This window comes from Cyprinodon tularosa, unplaced genomic scaffold, assembly GCF_016077235.1.
Source record: "Cyprinodon tularosa strain WSP-4 unplaced genomic scaffold, ASM1607723v1 ctg666, whole genome shotgun sequence".
NCBI classification, from domain to species: Eukaryota; Metazoa; Chordata; class Actinopteri; order Cyprinodontiformes; family Cyprinodontidae; genus Cyprinodon; species Cyprinodon tularosa.
In genome coordinates this window covers 315,192-336,405 of record NW_024039414.1, presented here as the reverse complement: position 1 = coordinate 336,405, position 21,214 = coordinate 315,192, and the positions used below count along the sequence as shown (strand labels likewise).

Here is a 21,214-nt window from a genome sequence, read left to right as displayed (position 1 = left end):
TCAGGTACATATGTCAGATTGATCTGTTACTAGATGGATTATTCGTTAAAGTTATTTATAATACCTGTTTCTGATGGGTGGTGCCATCTTTGCCACCTGCTGACAGCTGGATTTACTGACCTTTTCTGTTTGCAAAAAAACACAAACGCAACAATCAATTAAAGCCACAGCAGCATGTGTCATTTTAACAGCTAAAGATACTGACAGAAGGTTAATAATTATACTTAGATTAAAAGTATAGATACACCTTTTTAAATTTTAATTGCAATACTTGAGTTTTTATATCTGTCCCGATATGTTTCCAATACCAGAGCTCTGTTTGATTCAATGACAGTACTGATTTTTTTTCATGAGGCTTAATATTAGAGACTGACATTTTTTTGGGAATCCAACGGGTCACGGGATTCCCGTGGGATGGGAGTCAGTATTAGTAACTATCACGTGATTGGGACGGTACAGGATTAAACATTAACGGGAGCAGGTGGGAGCGGGAGCAAACCAATAGTAATTAAAAAAAAAACTAGGATCGATGCCAAAAAAATAAAATAAAATAGAAAGAAAAAAAATCCAGTACTGGCACCGCCATTTGGTAGTTTTTTTTTCCTTGAAGCCTACACTATAATACGAGTCAAAAAAACTACACAACGCAAAAACCAACAGTGCTTCCGCTCTGAGTTTTTCACCCGTGCTCAAAAACAAGAATGGGAGTGGTGCAGGAGCGGGAGTCATTCTGAATGGGAGCGGGATGGGAGTGGGAGTAATTTCACCAGGAGTGGGACGGGACAGGATTTAGATTTCTACTCTGGCCCGGGATCGGGACGGGACACAATTTTTTTCTGGGGGAGTGGGACGGGTAAGGGGTGAAAATCCACTCCCGTGTCAGTCTCTACTTCATATACCCCATTTACTCTACCCTTGAAAAACCGTGCCGAGACTGGTCCGAGCTCAGTAACTGAGATAACTTATCGTGTGTAAATGGAAAGCAAACTGAACTGAACCGAGCTAGACAAAACCAAACCGACATAACTGCAGACCAGTTCCAGAGGTGGGTTCGGTTCTCTGATAACAAGAGCGCATGAGCAGAACGCGTCATCTCCGTCTGGCTGCACATTGCGATTTACACTCCATTCCAGTAGTTGGCGGTAATGCCCCTCCAGAAACAGAAGAAGAAGAACAACTTCTTCTTCAACTATAAACAGCAATCGAAATCTTCTCCACGCAACATTTTAAATAATGGCATTTTAAATAATAACACCGAGTACAGCAACAATAATCAAGCATAACTTTCTGAATTTGACGGTAGCCACCATTTTGATTTGCTTGATTCCCTCCTTCTTCGTCTTCTTCTTCTTCTTGTGTTTTATGGCGGTTGGCAAACAACTTTTGGTGCATCACCGCCACCAACTGCTTGATTTCCTCCTTCAATACTGGCAGTAATACCGCAGATCGTCACTAGGAGGTGAGGAACCGAGATAGCGTGATGTGTAAACGGTCGTCAGAACCGAGCTCGGCCTGGTTAACTGATCCGAGCTCGGACCCGTCTCGGCATGGATCGGTTTTTCAAGGGTAATGTAAATGGGGCTATAAACTCCCCCTACAAGCAAGTATGACATGGAAGAATGAAGACATGTATAACCCAAAAGACAACCTGAGATTGCTTTAAAGTCCAAAAAAGAAAAACAGTAAATAATGCAAAGGTGAAGAATATCCTGAAAGACCAATAATAAACTGTAATGTTTTAAACTTAGAGAGATTTATTGAATGGAGCGTAGGTGGAAGATCATTTAGTTAAACTGATTACTCGCCAAGCTAATCAGCTTTGAACCACGCCTCCACGAAAACCCAATCAGCATCCAGAGTTCATCTTAGAAGGTTTCCAAATCCCAAACTCAGTCTGCTACCCAAAGTTCGGGCAGTGGATGCTCTATGTCTGACTTCCATTCAGATGACACCGTTTCAACCCACCTCCATCCCCTCCTCCACCATCGTAGCTAAAGCTTCATCAGTGTTTTTCCTCACGGACTCTTACTGCGTTCCCTGACCATCTCAACCAGCAGAAGACCGCCACATAAAGCCTGGTTCTGCCAGAGGTTTCTTCCCTATGCAGAGCTTTTCCTCTCCACTGTCGCTTCATGCTTGCTCATCATGGACAGGTTCTCAAAACCTGTGTTATCCAAGCTGGACTTCCATCTTCCAGGTCCCTGAGTGAAGCTCTAGTATCAGCTCTTTATCACTATGTTTCCTGCTGAGGTCTGAGCGTCAAAAACTAAAATAACCGTATCAATAAAATTCTTCTAATTGTGTTTTTCATTCCGTTTGGGTTTTTCAGACTGAAATCAAAGACAGACAGCCGTAAAGGGGTATACTTCTCTGCTATTCAAAATATTTTTAACTTAACTTAGATTTATTAACTGAATACAACTGCCTCGAAGGATCGGACCGATTCTCTAGAAGTTTCTTTGATATCTTCTAAAATCTTTTTTCCCCCGACTTTTCTTTCAATCCTTCGGCTCAAACAGGGAATTCTATTTTTACGTCCATAAAAGTTAACCCATGCTAACAAAACAAAGCTTCTGCAGTCATCAAAAAATGTACCACCTTGTTCTGACAAAACAAAAGCATGTTCCACACCTGATTCCACGCATTCTCAAATCAGAAAAGCTTGAATTACTAGAAAACCACTTTAATTGCAGACAGACATGTTTTCACCTGTGGGCAGACATGGGCAATGTGGAGTCAACAAGTCATCTCCATGTCATGTATTTAATCTACCCAGCCAATTAACCAGGTGAGTCCAATCTGCACAGGTTAATTCACGGTGAAGATTGGACTCAACTGCTTCAGTGGCTGGGTAGAACAAGTACATGACATGGAGATGACTTGTTGACTCCACATTGCCCATGTCTGCCTGTGGGCTTCATCAGGCTCATTGCAAAACACCAGTTTTTGGTTAAATAAATGCACAAATGACCTCCTATAAACCAAAAACATGTTCACATATACAAAGATTAACCAGTCAGGTTTTAGGTGGTCATTGCAAACTAGTTAGACGAAATAATGCAGGCTAACAGAGTCTCACCAGGCGTATGAAGCTCTCAATAAATCTTGAGCTGATTAATAAACCAGAACTCCTTTGTATTTTAAGTTTTTTAAATAAAGATGGCAAGTCTCACTATCTGTGGCAGCATTTTCATCTTCTTTGATTCCTGATGTTTTACGATGTCAGATAATATCAAGCCTATTCGGTTTTTGTCGGAATAAACAAGCTGAAACCATAAACCTCCAGGGTTTGAAACACTTTAATTGATTATGTTGATAAATTATGAAAATTAGGGTTGCACTGATAAAAAAAATATGGTCTGATAACAATATCTGATATCAACACTGCTGTTGTGGCTGATAAGCAGTGTTTGGCAAGTTACTGAAAACAGGTAACTGACTGGTTAAAGGTACTAGTTACTTCACTTCTCCCTCCTGGCAACACCTGTAGCATGCATTGGGGCGGTTCGCAGCTGAGTGCGAAGAGGCTGGAGTGAGAATCAGCTCCACAAAGTCTTCTCGAGCAAAAAAAGGTGTCTCCTTCCATTCAGGTTGGAGAAGAGTTCCTACCTTAAGGGGAGGAGTTCAAGTATCTTGGGGTCCTGTTCACTAGTAAGGGGAGAATGGAGCAGGAGATCGATAGACAGATCTGTGTGGCTGCTGTTATAAACTCTCCAGCGGTCTGTCGAGGTGAAGAGAGAGCTGACCAAAAATCAAAGCTCTCGATTTATCGGGCGAACCACGTTCCTGCCCTCACCTATAGTCATAAAATCTGGATCATGACTGAAAGAAAGAGATCCCCAGTCCAAGTGGATACAAGCAGCTGAAATGAGCTTTCCCCGCATGGTGGCTGGGCTCTCCCTTAGAGATAGGGTGAGGAGTTCTGTCTTGGAGAGGCTCGGATTTGACCTGCTTCTCCTCCACATTAAAAGGAGTCAGCTTAGGTTGCTCGGAGATGTTTTTGGGATGGACCCTGGACGCCTCCCTCGGTCGGTGTTCCAGGTACTTCCCACCTGCAGGAGACCCAGGGAAGGACCCAGGACACGCTGGAGGATCCATGTCTCTCAGCTGGGCTGGGAGCTCCTCAGGCTTCCCCAATCAGAGTTGGAGAAGGTGTCTGCAGAGAAGTCTCTGCTGAGACTGCTGTCTAACGGCCCGGTCTGGATGATGCGGAAGCTATGAGACAAGTTACTTCACCAAAAAACTACGGCTCAGTGAAAGTAACTAGTTAGCAGCCAAAGTAACTGCAGTAACTTTATATGATCTAAAGCAGAGGCATGGATTAGTGGATCAGGGTCCGGATCTGGATCCACGTGCTGGCTAATCTGGACCCAACCTGATTTAAAACATTTATAAATTACTGCATGTTTTCCGACAACAGTCTCTAACTTCACTTGCGCCGCTTCTCCTGTTAATACGGTAAAGCCCTGGATCAAAGGGCTACACGTGATACTACTGTAATTAGCCAATGAGCTGCTGTCAGTCTGGGTTACTTTTAGACACAGCAGGCAAACCTGTGGCAAGCCGGGCGATGGGAAAGAAGGAGAAGACGATGAGAAAAAGAGAGCAGAGAAAGTGTGGACTGCTGGAAGACATTTTTGGAACCCCTAATCTAGATTATTGTTTCTCATGCAGGTTAAAAACATAATGGAAAACCCCAGCCTGATGCATGGTTGGGATCTCCTGGGATAAAAGCCTCCTTTGCATACCTGTAAAATCAGTTATATAAAAGCTAAAACTGCTTTATAACAGAACTGCAAAGGAACTAAATGAGCAGAACTCACGGTGGTTTCTTGTGATGAGTCTGTGTGTTTCTGTCTTTAAGTAGCCTTTGTCGTTAATTCTGTTATATTCTTTGGATTTTACTTCTTCTGGCATATTCTTTAAGGTAAGTTTTGCTTAAGGCTGTCATTGCATTCATTTCTGATTGGCTCCCTTCCTTTGTTTACTTTTGTCTGTAAGCACCAAGCAGACATCTAACAGTGACCCATTGAGGGCTGGACGCCACCAGACCCCTGAAAATGTGCTGCAGTTCTAGCAGCAGGACGTCAGCAGCAGATCCTTCAAGTTGGGTTTGTGGGCCCGGGGATCTGGGGAATTGGAAAGTCAAGTCAAAGCATTCCTACGCCATTTCTGCTTTGAGGCAGGGTGTTTCATCTTGCTGAAAGATGTCAAAGGCATCAGACACTGTTTCCACCCTGATTGGTATGTAGCTGTGAAACTCAGTATGTGACACACTGTGTGTTCTGACACTTTTCTCCTGGAACCAACCATTAAAGGAATAGTACACCCAAAACATGATTAGCCTTCATTTTCTACTCACCCCCATGCTGAACAAAACTCTGGAGTACTTTTTTGATATCTCAAATGCATCTGGAGATCTGGGAGGCTTCTTGCTGTCTGCTGACATTCAAATAATGGAGGTCTATGGCGCCCGAGACAGAAAGGTCCATAAAAGTCCACAAAAACGTGTCAATATTCCTCCATACTGCTCGTCCAATGTAATCCAAGTGTCCTGAGTGGGTAGCATCCAGAATTTACTCGAAACGAAGTCATTTAGAACGTTTTAGAGCCTAAACAGTAGTGTATAGGATTTCCTAATAGCGCCCCCATGCGCGCTCACGATTCTACGGAAGCCGGCAGACCAAACCGGAAGAAAGTGCGCATGCAGCGTCTGCTCTGCCGATAATGCAAGCGTAGAAGAAGAAATGTGCTGTTTACCTGTGCAAAGAAAGAAACAACGAAAGAAAAATGTCTGAGGACTTCAGTGTTGAGGAAGAGCATGAGTTCTTTGCCGAGCTGAATGCGCTGGTTTGGTCTGCCGGCTTCCGTAGAATCGTGAGCGCGCATGGGGGCGCTATTAGGAAATCCTATACACTACTGTTTAGGCTCTAAAACGTTCTAAATCACTTCGTTTCGAGTAAATTCTGGATGCTACCCACTCAGGACACTTGGATTACATTGGACGAGCAGTATGGAGGAATATTGACACGTTTTTGTGGACTTTTATGGACCTTTCTGTCTCGGGCGCCATAGACCTCCATTATTTGAATGTCAGCAGACAGCAAGAAGCCTCCCAGATCTCCAGATGCATTTGAGATATCAAAAAAGTACTCCAGAGTTTTATTCAGCATGGGGGTGAGTAGAAAATGAAGGCTAATCATGTTTTGGGTGTACTATTCCTTTAAGCTCTTGTGCGGTTTAAGCTACGTCAGGTTGTCTTGTAGGATCGGCCCACATGGTCCAGACTTCACTCCCTGCACACATCAAGGAGCCTCAGCCGCCTGTGACCCTGTCACCCATTTCCTACCCCTCCAGTCCTTCAATGACTTCCTTCACTCTTGAAATATAATGACCACCGCAGGCCAGGAAGATCCCAGAGGAGCGGAAGCTCTAAAGGGTTTATGAACCAAACCTCTAAAACATCATTGTCTTGTTTTTGTCAAATTAGCTGAAATCATTCAGACACACACTGAGTAAAAAACCTTTCTACCCACTATTGGTCAACATTTTAATTGGTGATTCTGTTATGCTTGATATGTACATATTTCTGCTGTAACTGTTTTCTCTTGCTGGGTTTTGATATAGAAGGGTTTATACGGGAACGAGTAACTCTAATTTAATTCATTTAAATGCTGTTTTAATACTTAGAAATAATTGTAATGCAATCAACAAGTACCCGTGACTCTCATATATGTATATTTATATATATATATATATATATATATATATATATATATATATATATATATATATATATATATATATATACCTGGTTTCGCCTATGTTGGTATATATATATATATATATATATTAGGGGTGGAACGGTTCACAAAATCCACGTTTCGGTTCGGTTCACAGTTTCGTGGTCACGGTTTTCAGTTCGGTTTGGTATATGTTGATTGTTAGGTGTTGCACAATGCTTGCACACTGTTGCACTTTTATCCACCACTGTCTTTCCGCCGTCATCGTAGGTCACTCTAAATGCAAAGTGGTCCCATACAGCAGACCTATAAAGTGCTGCTGGCGCGTCTTCCAGCTCCTGTTCTTTCCCACTCGCCATACCCACACAATTCCCCACAACAACTGATTTTTTTCTGCTACACCCGGCTAAGCTGCTTCGCTTCTTCTTCTTCTTGTTTACTACTGGTGGTTGGCTTTGGTCGCAGTACCGCCACCTTCTGCTCTGGAGTGTAAACGCTTCCCTATGAGAAAAAGGAGCAGCGCATGAACCGAACGCAACACACGCGAATCGAGCCGAGACAGTCGGACCAAACGATTCGGACGGTTTTCAAAAACCGTTCCATCCCTAATATATATATATACATACAAAATACAAAACACAGCAAAATTGTTCATCATCATTAACGTCGACAGGCTGCAGCCATTTTTCAGAATTTGCGTTTTCCAGCCACTTTTGTTGAAATTTGCGCTTTTCTCTGCCTCAAGCTACTTTTCCGAACATACGGCCGTTCCGTGCAAACATGTGGAACCAGATATACCTGATATATTATAGCTGACAAAATTGTTTTTATAAACTTTTTTTTAAAGCATTTCAAATACGATAATCACGTTTAATGAATTTTAATGCCAAATAGGCCTTACTTTGAAAAATTATTTAATGACTTTTAATGATTTTTAATGACCCGCGGAAATAGGCTTGCATACTTTGATTTTTCTCAACTTCTCATTAATTCGTCCTCCTTTTTTTTTAGTCGCACTAGTTTCCCCGGAACCCTGGAAAGTAATTCTGTCTCAAAATTTATTTTAAATATTTAAATATTGACCATAGAACAACCAAAGTAAGTGATTAATTGATTTACCGGAGAGCTGGTGCAGCAATGTGGAGGCCAAGTTGACGGACATGTCCTGCCACAGAACTGCCCTGAGGCACTGGTCCTCCATCTTGGCCCCGAAGAGAAACGGCTCCTCTATTTTTGCTCCAGAGAAAACCTGAGCAGCCATCTTGGTTCCAGATATAAGCCCATTCTCCATCATGGCACCCGATGGACACTGGTTCTCTTTCTTGAGACCGCAGAAGAGTTTGTCGTTCAGCTTGGCTTCAGAAAAATATTTCTCTGGACCGTTTGCTCTAACGGGAGAAAGGTCATCCATCTTGGCTCTGGTATGGATCTGATTGTCCTCCGTTAGTTCCTCCACTTTCACCTGAAACTGACAACTGTTTGAAGGATTGATGAAGCAGTCTGCTGTTTTCAAGGCAGTGCATCCGTCCTCTGTTTTAAGACCAAAGTTAAAATTGTCCACCATTTTGGCTCCAGGGTTCAATTGTTCAGCTTTCTTTTTCCTGTTGAGGCCCTGCTTTTCTGTTTTAACGGTGAAAAGATGGTGTTTTGTCATCCTTGAGGTACAATGCGTGGCCTCTGGCTGATTAGAGGTCATTGCGTCGACCTCCAGTGGCTCCTCTTCCTCTTTGAGTCTCAGAATGCTGCCGCTCACTTCCTGACGCTCTGCAACAGGTGGGAAAATATCAGATATAGAGTCTGTTTTATTTCTGGACATTTAAAAAAAAATATATATATTGCTGTTTACATATTTCTGGGTCATATTATTTAGCTATCTGTACCTGCTAGTTTCCTGAGAAGGTCTGAAGCCAGAGTGTCTGTGACGGCGTTTCCCTCGGGGGTGTGCGTCAATGATGGCGGCTCCGGACTCGCCCCGGGGCCATCGGGTGAGAGTGCGACGCCAGGTTCATCCTGTTGCTCCCCCTCCTCTCCACTCCCAGGATGCAACTGGGCCTTCTGAGTAGCCTCTGCAAGGAACAAAACACGACTTTAAATCACAAAGCAGACTTTACCCCCCAACTGTCAAAGGTCTGCAGAGATGTTAACCTTATGCTAAACATAAAGGATCAAGTTTTCTTTAAGTCGTTCTTGATTTGATACAGTTAGCATCATTAGCTTTACTAAATTTGTGGCTAATGAATATTCTTTACCTACCGGTATTTAAAAGTCAATTTTTTTTGCTTTTATTTTTATGTCTTCCTGGTACAAGATTGGAATTTGGATGTTAAAGTCTAACTCATCCCAGGCACTATGTTCCTCTCGCGCTCCCTTTTTGTTTTATTAAAGGAATAGTACACCCAAAACATGATTAGCCTTCATTTTCTACTCACCCCCATGCTGAACAAAACTCTGGAGTACTTTTTTGATATCTCAAATGCATCTGGAGATCTGGGAGGATTCTTGCTGTCTGCTGACATTCAAATAATGGAGGTCTATGGCGCCCGAGACAGAAAGGTCCACAAAAGTCCACAAAAACGTGTCAATATTCCTCCATACTGCTCGTCCAATGTAATCCAAGTGTCCTGAGTGGGTAGCATCCAGAATTTACTCGAAACGAAGTCATTTAGAACGTTTTAGAGCCTAAACAGTAGTGTATAGGATTTCCTAATAGCGCCCCCATGCGCGCTCACGATTCTACGGAAGCCGGCAGACCAAACCAGCGCATTCAGCTCGGCAAAGAACTCTTGCTCTTCCTCAACACTGAAGTCCTCAGACATTTTTCTTTCGTTGTTTCTTTCTTTGCACAGGTAAACAGCACATTTCTTCTTCTACGCTTGCATTATCGGCAGAGCAGACGCTGAATGCGCACTTTCTTCCGGTTTGGTCTGCCGGCTTCCGTAGAATCGTGAGCGCGCATGGGGGCGCTATTAGGAAATCCTATACACTACTGTTTAGGCTCTAAAACGTTCTAAATGACTTCGTTTCGAGTAAATTCTGGATGCTACCCACTCAGGACACTTGGAATACATTGGACGAGCAGTATGGAGGAATATTGACACGTTTTTGTGGACTTTTGTGGACCTTTCTGTCTCGGGCGCCATGGACCTCCATTATTTGAATGTCAGCAGACAGCAAGAAGCCTCCCAGATCTCCAGATGCATTTGAGATATCAAAAAAGTACTCCAGAGTGTTGTTCAGCATGGGGGTGAGTAGAAAATGAAGGCTAATCATGTTTTGGGTGTACTATTCCTTTAATCTATTTCTTTTATAGATTTTGTTGTGAGATGTTTCTTTGGTTCTGTAATATTTGTCTTAACCATGTTAGGGCTGGTCCTTTGCGGTTAAACCGTGCCAGTTTAATTTTCCTGTTGGTCAAAACAGTAAATTTGGGTATTTGGGTATAAATAGTGCTCATTAAGGCACACCCCCCCTTCAGCATTGACTCTGGGAATCAGTAAGGTTTGAGTTATGCTGGACGCACGTACGAGCTGTTTGGAATATGACCTGCTAAAACAGCGCAAACCACGAGCTGACAACACCACACTACACGAGGAAGTAATAAAAACAACCATTTATATGTTTATATTAAACGTGCCATAATGCCGTCCAAGAGTGACGGTCATCTCTTTCCAATTTGTACACTATCTATTGACAGTGGTGGTATTCATGGGCTACATCAAAAGATGGCTCTAGATCAGGGATGTCAAAGTCAAATAAACCGAGGCCCCAAAAAAAAAATTTGCTAAAACCAGAGGGCCAAACTGGTTAAATGTTTATTAAAACATATTGAAATGTACATAGTCTATTGCAGTGTTTTTCAACCCTGGTCCTCAAGGCACACTGCTCTGCATGTTTTGGATGTTTCTGAGCTTCAGTACACCTGATTCAGATGATTGCAGTTCAGCAAAGCCTGATAATCTGCTATCAATTGATAACAGGTGTGTGAAAGCTGGGAAACATCTAAAACATGCAGGGCAGGGTGCCTTGAAGACCTGGGTTGAAAAACACTGGTCTATTGAACCAAGACCTCATACATAGTTTTTTTTTAAACAAAAAATTTATATCAATATTATTAATAAACTTTTATTATATTAATAAAATTATTAAGATAATTAAGATACTTATTAAGATAATATATTATATGATAATATGATTGTATTTTTCTTTGTTTTGTTGTGCTTTGCATGTTTGGATTGCTTTGGTTTTTGATTTCCCTCCTTTAACAATCCAAGCACACTGGACTGAAGCCGGTTGTCTAGGACGCGGAGCGCAGTAACTGCGCTGAGCATATTCTACGCGCAGGTTTCACCAGAGGCTGATTGAAGCCAAAATAAAAGGAGCCTGGATGGAGGGAGAGGGGAGCTGATCCTGCAGGTGATAAAGATGGAAGGGGCAGAATATCGGGAGGTGAACAGACGGCACAGTCAGGGCAGAGGTCAGCACCTGTAAGTAGCGCTAGGGTGGCCATTTCTATAGCACCAAAAAGGACAACATTGTGCGGCATATCAATAAATCACTAAGGTGTACATAAGAATCAGGTAATGTCACACTTATAGTCCAATTCTTAGTAGTTTAAAGAGGATGCTTGTGTAGCTGAATAGAAAAAAATATTTTAAAAATGTAAAAAATAATTGGTTCCTAGCATTTGTATTTATTTACTACATTGTGGTGTTTAAAAAGAGACCACCAAGATGAAATGAAGTGCAGAATACCACAAAGCATAAGATGTGTTGAATTAAAGGTCATAAAAATAATTTTCAACAAGAAACATTCATAATAAAATAGCCTAATTGAAGCCAACATTGAAGAGTTTGCTGCTGCACATTTATTTGCAGCTTTTCCTGCGACCACATCTCATCGACAAAGTGGCAGAAACCATGGAATGACTCGCCACTACCTTTGCTCATAAATTCAGGCTCAAAATGTGCGGCGCGCCCTATAGTGCGGTGCGCCCTATGTGTGTTGTTACTGCGGACGTTGTTGAGACCGCCATGAGAACGTTAAAGGGGGAAGTGTGGGGGTGGATTGGCTGCCACGCAAATGGACAGAAACTGCCGCCTATGGTGATTTTTAAGAGAAAGACTTTGCCTAAAGAGACATTTCCAGGTGGAGTCGTTATTAAGGCAAATGAAAAGGGCTGGATGGATGAGGAGATTATGAAAGCGTGGCTGAGGCAGGTGTATGTGAGGAGACCAGGTGTTTTTTTTTTCCATGCATCACCATCGCTTTTAATCTGTGACTCCATGCGTGCCCATCTCACAGCTGATGTGAAAAACATGGTGAAACATCGGTGTGAACCGGCCGTTCAAAGTAAGGCTGCGAGCGGCGTGGGAGCGTTGGATGACCGACAGAGACCACAGTTTCATGAAAAGTGGAAGGCAGCGCCGGGCAAGTTACGCCACCGTTTGCGGATGGATTGTTGATGCTTGGGCTAACGTGTCTGCTGGAACTGTTGTTCGAGCTTTCACAAAAGCCGGCATCATTTCCGAGGAGCCGCACGGCACGGAAAGTGACTCTGACAGCGAAGAAGGGGAAAATGGCATGTCTGATTTAGCGCAGCTGTTTAATTCAGAAACAGAGGATGATGACTTTGATGGGTTTGATTAATACTTTGTAATAAATACATGAATAAAGCACAATCATACTCAGTTTTGCTCCCACTAGAGGTATTTAAATGTAGTAGAGGACATGTACCGGTATATAAAACCCACGCTCTATAATCCGGTGCGTCTTATGTGTGTGTTAAATACAGTAATGGCACACATAACTGAGACTGCGCCTTTTAGTACGGTGCGCCTTATGGTCATGAAGAAACTTGCCGCCCTGGCGTCCTCCATCCCTGTGAATTCTGGGACGTAACTCAATGGGAAAGTAAATTATTCTTATTTCTTTTTTCAACCGTTGCATATATTAGCTGCGACATATGAATCAAGATGCTATGACCTAAAAATGTGATTGACAGATGACCCTTGAAATATGATTGGCCGAATTTAGGTGTACAAGCTGACGTATAACTAACTGGACTGCATCAGCCCTCCTCCCACAGATTTTAAGACAGGATTTTTTTAAAAATATATAAATTTTATTACATGTTAACAAATATACATGTTTAAGCCAGAATGATTTGAAATTTAAATATGATTTCCCTACGACTTTAAGAATCTTTTAACTAAAGGTTATTGGCTTCTGATTAAGCAAAAATGTATTTACCTCATGGATTTGCATTGTGAATTGGTTTGAACTAATTCCAATTGCTCTAAATTAATTAAAACTTATTTGACACATTCCAAAGTCTGGTTCTAAAATATAAAATCCTTGTCTGTAAAAAACCTCTGCCTAATATTAACCAGAGGAATTCCTCATCACTGCAGATGAGTCCCTTTCCCTCATGGTTCATCTCATCATAACAGATTAAATTATTTTTATTCAAAGAGTGAATTTATTTGTGTTTCCAGCTGGCCTCACACGGGAGGAATTCATCAGGTCCGCAAACATTTTACCACATTATGGACTGAACTACATCTTATCTGAATGCTTCCCTCTTGATTGGACTGACAGGTTCCATTTTTTTCTGTTTGAGTTGTCTAAGGTGGATGGATGGGAACTCTGATCAGAGAGATATCGGATTATTGCTCCCAGCAAAGACACTCACCGTCTTTCATGGGACAATGATTTCCATTTTATATAAACCATCATTGATCTTTTTTATGTATTTCTCTACCAACACTTATTAACATCTATACTCATTAATCAAATTGGAGAGATCGACATACATTTTTGTAAAGATCTCAATACTTGTTGAACCACTGCTGTGACTCTACAGTCATAGACCTTAAATTACTGATATGATATGGAAAATAAAACTGATTCAATATTTGTGTTTAATCATCTTTTTATGCCCTTAAAGGCTCCAGGTGCAACAGATATTATGATCAAATGTTCAATAAGACTGGATACACAACTTATCCTATTTGTTTTCAAGTCTTCCAATATAATTATTATTTCTTTGTATCCATGTCTGGACTTTGACTAGGCCATTCTAACACAAAGATTTACTTTAATATTAGTCATGGAAAAAGTCAAGTGTAAAAAAAGGGAAAGTTGGCAGAATAGAATAGAATAGAAAATCCCTTTATAGTCCCACAAAGGGGATATTCTGGTGTTTAGACCTTAGAAAAATGTATAAGAATAACATACTAGAAGATTTAAAAGATAGAAAATAAAATACTGTACTGTAAAGTGTTTCAACAGTATAAAAAACTTTGCGTCTGGAGAATAAATAACCAATATGCAGCTATGGACATTTTTAAAGTCATGAATGTTTGAAAATAGCAGCAACTCAAAATGTTAAGCTGATATACTTGAGCAGATTTTCAAGTTTTGGACTTTAACGTAATCATTAAGTAGTTTTCCAAACTTTGAATTATATGTAACTTGAAATGATTGTTTTCCACCTTTTTTTAATTTTCCCAACATTTACGGTTAATCCAAGAAGCAAGAACTGTGCTGATTTACCACTATAGATTAGCCTGATTACTGGTGGTTTAACTAAAGGTCAACTTTAGACTCAAATAAGAAATAAATAAGGCTTCACTGTCATTGTACAGAGCAGTTACTTTGATTGGCATCAATTTGTATTGTTAAAATTATACATTAAAAGAGCATTGAGTCTTTAACTCAAAAGCAAACTCTAAAAGTTGGTTTTTGCCACATTTCACAGCATAAACATGAAAGTTAACTGACGTCTTATCTTTTTCCTAATTTTCTGAACTGACTTAAATTATCGTCACTATATCATTTTCAGTTGAGTTTATTTATTTAAATAGTGCTAATTTACAACACATGTCATCTCCAAGCACTTTACAGTTCACCAAAGGTTTGCATAGATAAAAAACTTTGGTTTTCAGGTTAATACAACAAAAACAACAACAAAAAAGGTGTTTTTTTCCGCATAGTGTGGCTGTATGTTAAGAGTTGTTGCATTCCTGGACGGCGACCCACCACCCTCCTCTCAAATCTTTTCCAGCATTTTACAGGTTTCCTTCATATATTATCCCCCACATGACTTCATCCATCTTGCAATTAATTCTTTCCAGGTTCCCTGCTAAAGAAAAACATTCCCACACCATAATGCTGCCACCACCGTTCCTCCACAATAGGACGGTGTTATCAGGTGTTAACCTGACTCCGCCAGATGGATTTGCTCTGCATATCCATCTGGAAACCTTCCGTTTAAGTCGAAAATACTGGTTAGCTGATTGGCCTATGTTGGTGATAGACGGGCCAAATAAACCAATCAGATCAACGAAGCATATGACGTACTAACAGAGCGACGACGAAGAGGAGCCGATTGATAGATCAAACTCTTGCCGAAACCAGTCGGGAGAAGAGCAAAAACATATTTTCCTCTGAGAAAAGCCTCCAGAGCAGTGTTTTGCTCTTCTTTCAGTGAAGAAATACTCTGTAATTCCGATAAAACTTGCTCGATAGCCACGTTAACGCTAGTTTCAGCGGCTGAAGCCGCCATGTTCTTTAGACTGAACTGTCTCGCTTCTCGTTGCGTCACACCTCAACCCGCCTCAAAGCCAACGCTGATTGGACGTTCGTTTGGTGAACGGCTCCAAATTTTCTTCAACGGAAAGTAGCCAGACTGATCTGCGAGTGAAACCTTGAAAGCTCGCGAGATCAGGACGGTCTCACGAGGCTAATCAGGTGTAGGGCTAGTCAGAAAGTTGAATATTTGGCTCAATTCATCAGAAGATCTTTCAGGTGTTTGTTGCATTTTCTAAATGCAACGAGGACTTCAGGGTCTTCTTTCAACATGGTCTCCCACCAGAGCTGAGGATATCTGCAGCTCATATATACTCTTACCCTGTATATAGCTAGCTCTTACTCATAGAAAACATATTTATTGTGCAGGAATAAGGTCTTAGCTCTGTTACACTGGTAGCCAAGTAATCGACATTTCGTTGTTAAGATTCACCTTGTGTTTTTTTTGTCTAAGTCTATCTAATTCCCATGGGTCACCTACCTGTTCATCTAATTAAATACTCTCTGTGTGTTTTTCTTTCCGTTTTACTATTACCCAATACTTTGTGCCAGTATACCTGATAAAAACTTCTCAAAAATAGTTGGAAAACTTTAAGGGGTGTGAATATTTTCACAAGAATCTTTTTTTTCTCCAAAGAATCTGCAGTTTTTCAAAGCTAAAAGAACCCAAGGTGGCTGCACAGAAAATAGACATAATCAAAGAGCATACTTCTGAATCTGCTGAATTCTTTTAGCTGGCATTACTGGATCCAAGAATTTAGAAAAGAACGAATCAGGGCTCAGTTATTTCAGGGTTACAATAGGCCTCCACATATAATGGCATGGGTCGGCAATTAAAGGCGGCTCTGGATCTAAGGTAAGCTGCGTTTTTCTCTTAATATCCTTGAGTCTAAAGAATCTGCATGTGCTCGGTTTATATGATGGTCGGCCTGGATCCTTGGAGTCTGCAGCAGCTGCTAAATGACCTGTGTAAAGGGTCATTTATCAGATGCAGATGGAATAAATTGGTTGCATGGGTATCTGCATTTACCTGTTTGGAATATGATGAAAAGTATTTTTTTCTCCATTTTTTCCTCCATCTGTTGCAGCTCTGCAGCAAAGAGTAAACCCTTCCCTTTGCCCATACATTCCTAATTGTAAAAACATTCAACAGATCTGCTATCATGAGAGTCTTTCCTGCTAATCATCTCAGTATGACCGATGCAACAGCTAAGTAAAGTGGGATGTGTCTGTGGGACTACCTGAAAGCCTGATGAGGAGGTCAGACGCCATCTTGGTGCTGACATCAGGGCTGAACAGAGAGGTGGCTGAGGGGAAGGGACTCGAACCTGCGGCACGCGTGCCCAGCGTGCTCTCCGCTTGCGCGTCGGACGCTCTCAGCGAGAACGCATCATCACCAGAGGGAGTCTTTGTGAGTGTGGGGTGTGTGTGTCGTTTGGCAGCATCAGAGGGAGGCTGCAACACACTCGACCCACGCTTCATCTTACAGCGTGGATTCGTGTGCGTTTGACAAAAAAAAAGTAAAGAAATATCAAGAGTCGAAACTCAGAGAAAGAGAAGGGCAAGAGAGGAGGAGGAGGAGGAAAAAGAGAAGGAGTAAGGCAGTGTTTCTAAAATAAGAGAGCTGCGGTTCCTAACGTATGGAAGCGAGGAGATCATGGTGGAGGAGAGAAGAGAAGTGGGATTGCAGAGGGAGGATTTGCTCTTCACAGCGAGCTGTTGCTGCCTCTCGTTGACCTGGAAGACAGAAGAAGAGAGACGGATGGAGGGGAACGAGGTGAAACAAGGGGAGAGGAAGAAAAAAACGGCGAGGAGGACGGGTGGGAGAGGACAAGGGTGAGACAGAGTGGAAGGGAGGAGGAGAAGAGGAACACGAACAAAGTGAATCTGTGAATGAATAAATTATTGAACAGATAGAGCCTAATAATAATAAGAGGATAAATCTTTCCCGTTACCACCATGGTAACAAACCCTGCTGTGTCATCTCCTACCCTGACCTTCCCACCGACAAACAATCATCAATTACAATCAATAATCGTCACTTCAGCCTGCCACCATCTCAGTCTAGATCTCTTCATTCACTTATACCCTGACTGTGTCCCATATATATATATATATATATATATTTGTTTTTTTTTCAATATATTTCTTCTTAAACAGAGATAAAAAAAACTAATAAAACATCAAAAGAAAAACATTACATCAGGGATAATTACCTAATATTCTGATATAAAGTAATATAATAGATTAAAACACTAATTGTTCAAATAAATACATATGAAATAAATATTACAATTTTTACTGAAGTAATAAACCTATAAAATAGAAAAAAAAAAACAGACGCAATTCACATCCTTTATTAACATTTTCAATACAAACATATGAAAACAACATATTGGGCAAATCGTATGTTTACAGGCTACTGTTATCAAAACATTAAAGTTTCATTGTCAGGTGAATTAGCTAAATTCTATTAATAAATATGTTAGAATGGATTAAATAAAAATATAGTTCATTAAAGCTTATATAAAAACAAAGCTTAGACATTTTAATAAAGGTCAATAAATAATATTTTTAATTTGAATTCTTCCAACATGACATTACAATCAAATCATACGAATAATTTTAAGAAAAATATAACTCATAAACACATAGCAATTAGTATTTTTATTTTTTTTATTATAAAAAAATAAATAAAATAAAGAGAACTCACACCACATTTACATTTATTTCAACTGAACCTCTAAATAATAAATTTTTATGTATAAATGAAAATAAGTGGAGCACGTTGTGTACTCGCTACACTCGACCCCGTTTCTTTCAGCCTCTCGCCCCCGTCTCTAGGCGACACCACGCGGGCTGCTGCCGCCGCATCCGGCATGGAGCGACAATTCACCGGACACCGACCCCCTCCTCCCGGTGTCGGTCGGTCGGTCGGTGTCAGAGCCCCCCGGAGCCCCGCTGTGTGTTAGCTCGGTTACCTCTCCCCTCCCTCCCTCCACAGCCGCCCCCCTGCTGCAACATGGCTGAACGGCGCTCAGACTCCTCAGCCCACCGAGTCAGAAAGTCACCCCCCCCCCACCCCGGGGTGGGATGTCGGAGCGATGCTCGGCTCAGTTTTGAACAGCTCCAACGGTTTCCGCTCGCGCCGCCTGTCGTTACCGGGAACAGGGGCAGGTGTCAGCGCGCGACCGAATCCACACACACACACACACACACACACACACACCTCCTCTTCCCTCCCGCCCCCTCTCCATCAACATGGCTGAACGGTAACCCGACCTCACAAGACCTCAAAAGTCCTTTTCACGGGTCAGTTCTCATCGGACCGGTCGGACCAACCCGCCCCGGGACGAGACCCCCCCCCCCCCCCCCCCCCCCCCCCCCGCTGTTCCCTCCGTGACTTACCGGTACCATGGGGGGCAGCTGGTGGCGGTGGAGCTGCTTCTGGTGGTGGTGCAGTCCGGGGCACAGCCTATATATAGACTATAGATCCCATCCTCATTAAATCTGCTGTTTTTATTTCTTCACATCAGCCCTGCACCGAAACCACTCTCCCTTCTGCACCCAGTGTTATGTAAAGTCGAGAGAATAAAAGGAGGAGAAGCGAGGAGATGATCCGTCTCCTCCCGGTTCCTGAGGATGACGGGTCGGTCACCGAGCAGGGCAGATGGAGGTTTCCGCCTCCTCTCTTTCTCTCTCTCTGTCTCTCTAAGTGTGTGTGTGTGTGTGTGTGTAACAGAGAGGAGGAGAAGCAGTGTTTCTTGTACATGTAGTTCTGGGTTCATACAGTTCCCAGCAGTAGAAAGCATGAAGAGCCAAGCAGCACTAAAACATCTACATCCAGAAGACACTGAAGCCCTTTATAAGCATTACATCCAGTGCAACTCAACTCTATTACAAAGGGGGTTCTGCATGAAATTGATATATATATATATATATATATATATATATATATATATATATATATATATATATATATATATATATATATATATATATATATATATATATATATATATGGATACATTGGAAAAGTATTTATACATGTTGAACTTTTTGTCATAATGCAACCAGGTGGTTGAGGACAGAGGCCAACATGGCCACTGCCCCGGTAGAACTTGTCCTGGCCCCTATTAGGGCCCCTGTAATGACAGAAAACACTCAGTGGCACCTCACTAAGAATCATTGCGTCCTCTACTGCGCATGCGGGACACTTGAGTTATATGACTGCAGTTCACACAGTAGATCATATACAAGTCGCATATATTTGGAAATATGAACGGCAATGCGAAAAAATCGGATTTCACAAAAAAATCGGAATTGAGCATCAATTGAGTCACCAATTTAGTGCTACTTGGTCCCAATAAAATTTCCCATTGGGAACCTATAGCACTAAGTTGCTAACTGGTTAGCAAGATCCTTCCAGAAACCGGCCACAACCAAACTTGCTTGCGAACCTTCCGTCACAACAATCCCACCCTCTGGATAATCAACCTATCACATTCACTTTATTCCCTCGTGTAAAGTCGTGCACCGCTCGGGAGAATTCGGAACTGCAACCGTTGGAACAGCCACTTCCCTACGACTTTAAAAATCACACCATAAATCAAGATATGAAAAGGTGTTTACTTAAAGGGGTACGCCGGTTTTTTTTTTACCTTGGGCCCTTGATTTTACGTTATTACATCATGTTCTACTCACCCATATGAGTTTTGTGTCATTTGGAGCTGTTCTGAAGATATTCCGTTAGGTTATATCCAGGTAACGTCTTCCTATGTGCAACGACTTGAAGGCACAAACTAAACTGTTCATAATTTATTCTTTATGGTACGCCAGCATTCATAACATGTAGGCGAATCACTGTCTCCCAGACATCCGTGGTTATATTTTTTTATATTTTTATGTTTAAAAAACAAAGTGTCGCTTGTATGACGTCATCCGCGAGCGCCGGCTACCATTCACTCATCCTGGGTGAGCTTCAATGACAATCTGAAACAGCATTGTGTTAAATAATTTTTTAATAAATGAATATATTTTGAAGTATGTTATTGTATGTTTCTGAAACCATCAAATATAATCCAACTAGAGTCGTTCCAGTTAGTAAATAGAGTCCATGCAATTTGTAGTTTAATCTCGGTATAAATCCAAAAGAATTCTAAAGAAGAAAGCAATATTGGCATAAGGGCAATGAGAAATCCCCTCTAGATTTGCCACAAGGTCTACAGAGATCACAGCAAATGTGGGAGAAGAGACCAAAATAGAACTAGATGGTGGCCGGATCATGCTGTGGGGTATAATTCTGGTCAGAGTTGATGGGAAGATGGAATAATCTAAAAAATGGATAGTGCATGAGATCCACAACTCAGATGGGGATACATTTTCATGCCCAAATCCACATATCTGGTCTCTATTCAAAGTCCATTAGAAGAAAGTAAGCAACTTTAATATGGAAGGGCAACATGTTTTGCATGTAGGACTGAATAATAACTGTTGGTGTAATCTAACTACGTGTGGTAGAGCGTGAAAACCCTGAACCTACCTTCCACATCTAAACTGATAAGCTGCACAGGGAGGAGAACATCAATCAGACGAGGAGAAAGCACAGAGTTTAACTATTCAAGTGGAAGGTCAACAGACAGGACGACTGTTAGTTTTTCAATCTACATATCTGATTTTTATGGAAGAGAGGCTGGAACAAAGGCCTAAAACATTCCTAGTGTGATTTAATCCCACATCATAGCTGTATGTCCATAGCTGTATATTGGTTATTTATTCTCCTGATGCACAATTTTATATTGTTAAAACACTTTACATTGCAGTATTTAATTGTTTATCTTTTAACTCTTCACTAGTGTGTTATTTTAATACATTTATTCAAA

General features: G+C 41.4%; 1 protein-coding gene across 1 annotated transcript in view; it reads right to left on the bottom strand.

Annotated features, from left to right (window-relative positions):
* The window catches only part of LOC119771341 (zinc finger protein 827-like), a 37,411-nt gene extending 18,387 nt beyond the window's left edge, over positions 1-19,024 (bottom strand). The window contains exons 1-5 of the mRNA XM_038267210.1: positions 18,741-19,024; positions 16,574-17,069; positions 8,624-8,809; positions 7,863-8,507; positions 65-125 (exon numbers count right to left, since the gene is read on the bottom strand). Coding sequence (XP_038123138.1) covers positions 65-125; positions 7,863-8,507; positions 8,624-8,809; positions 16,574-16,814 — 1,133 coding nt within the window. The 5' untranslated portion in view covers positions 16,815-17,069; positions 18,741-19,024. The remainder of the gene's footprint in view (positions 1-64; positions 126-7,862; positions 8,508-8,623; positions 8,810-16,573; positions 17,070-18,740) is intronic.
* Between the last annotated feature and the right edge of the window lie 2,190 nt (positions 19,025-21,214).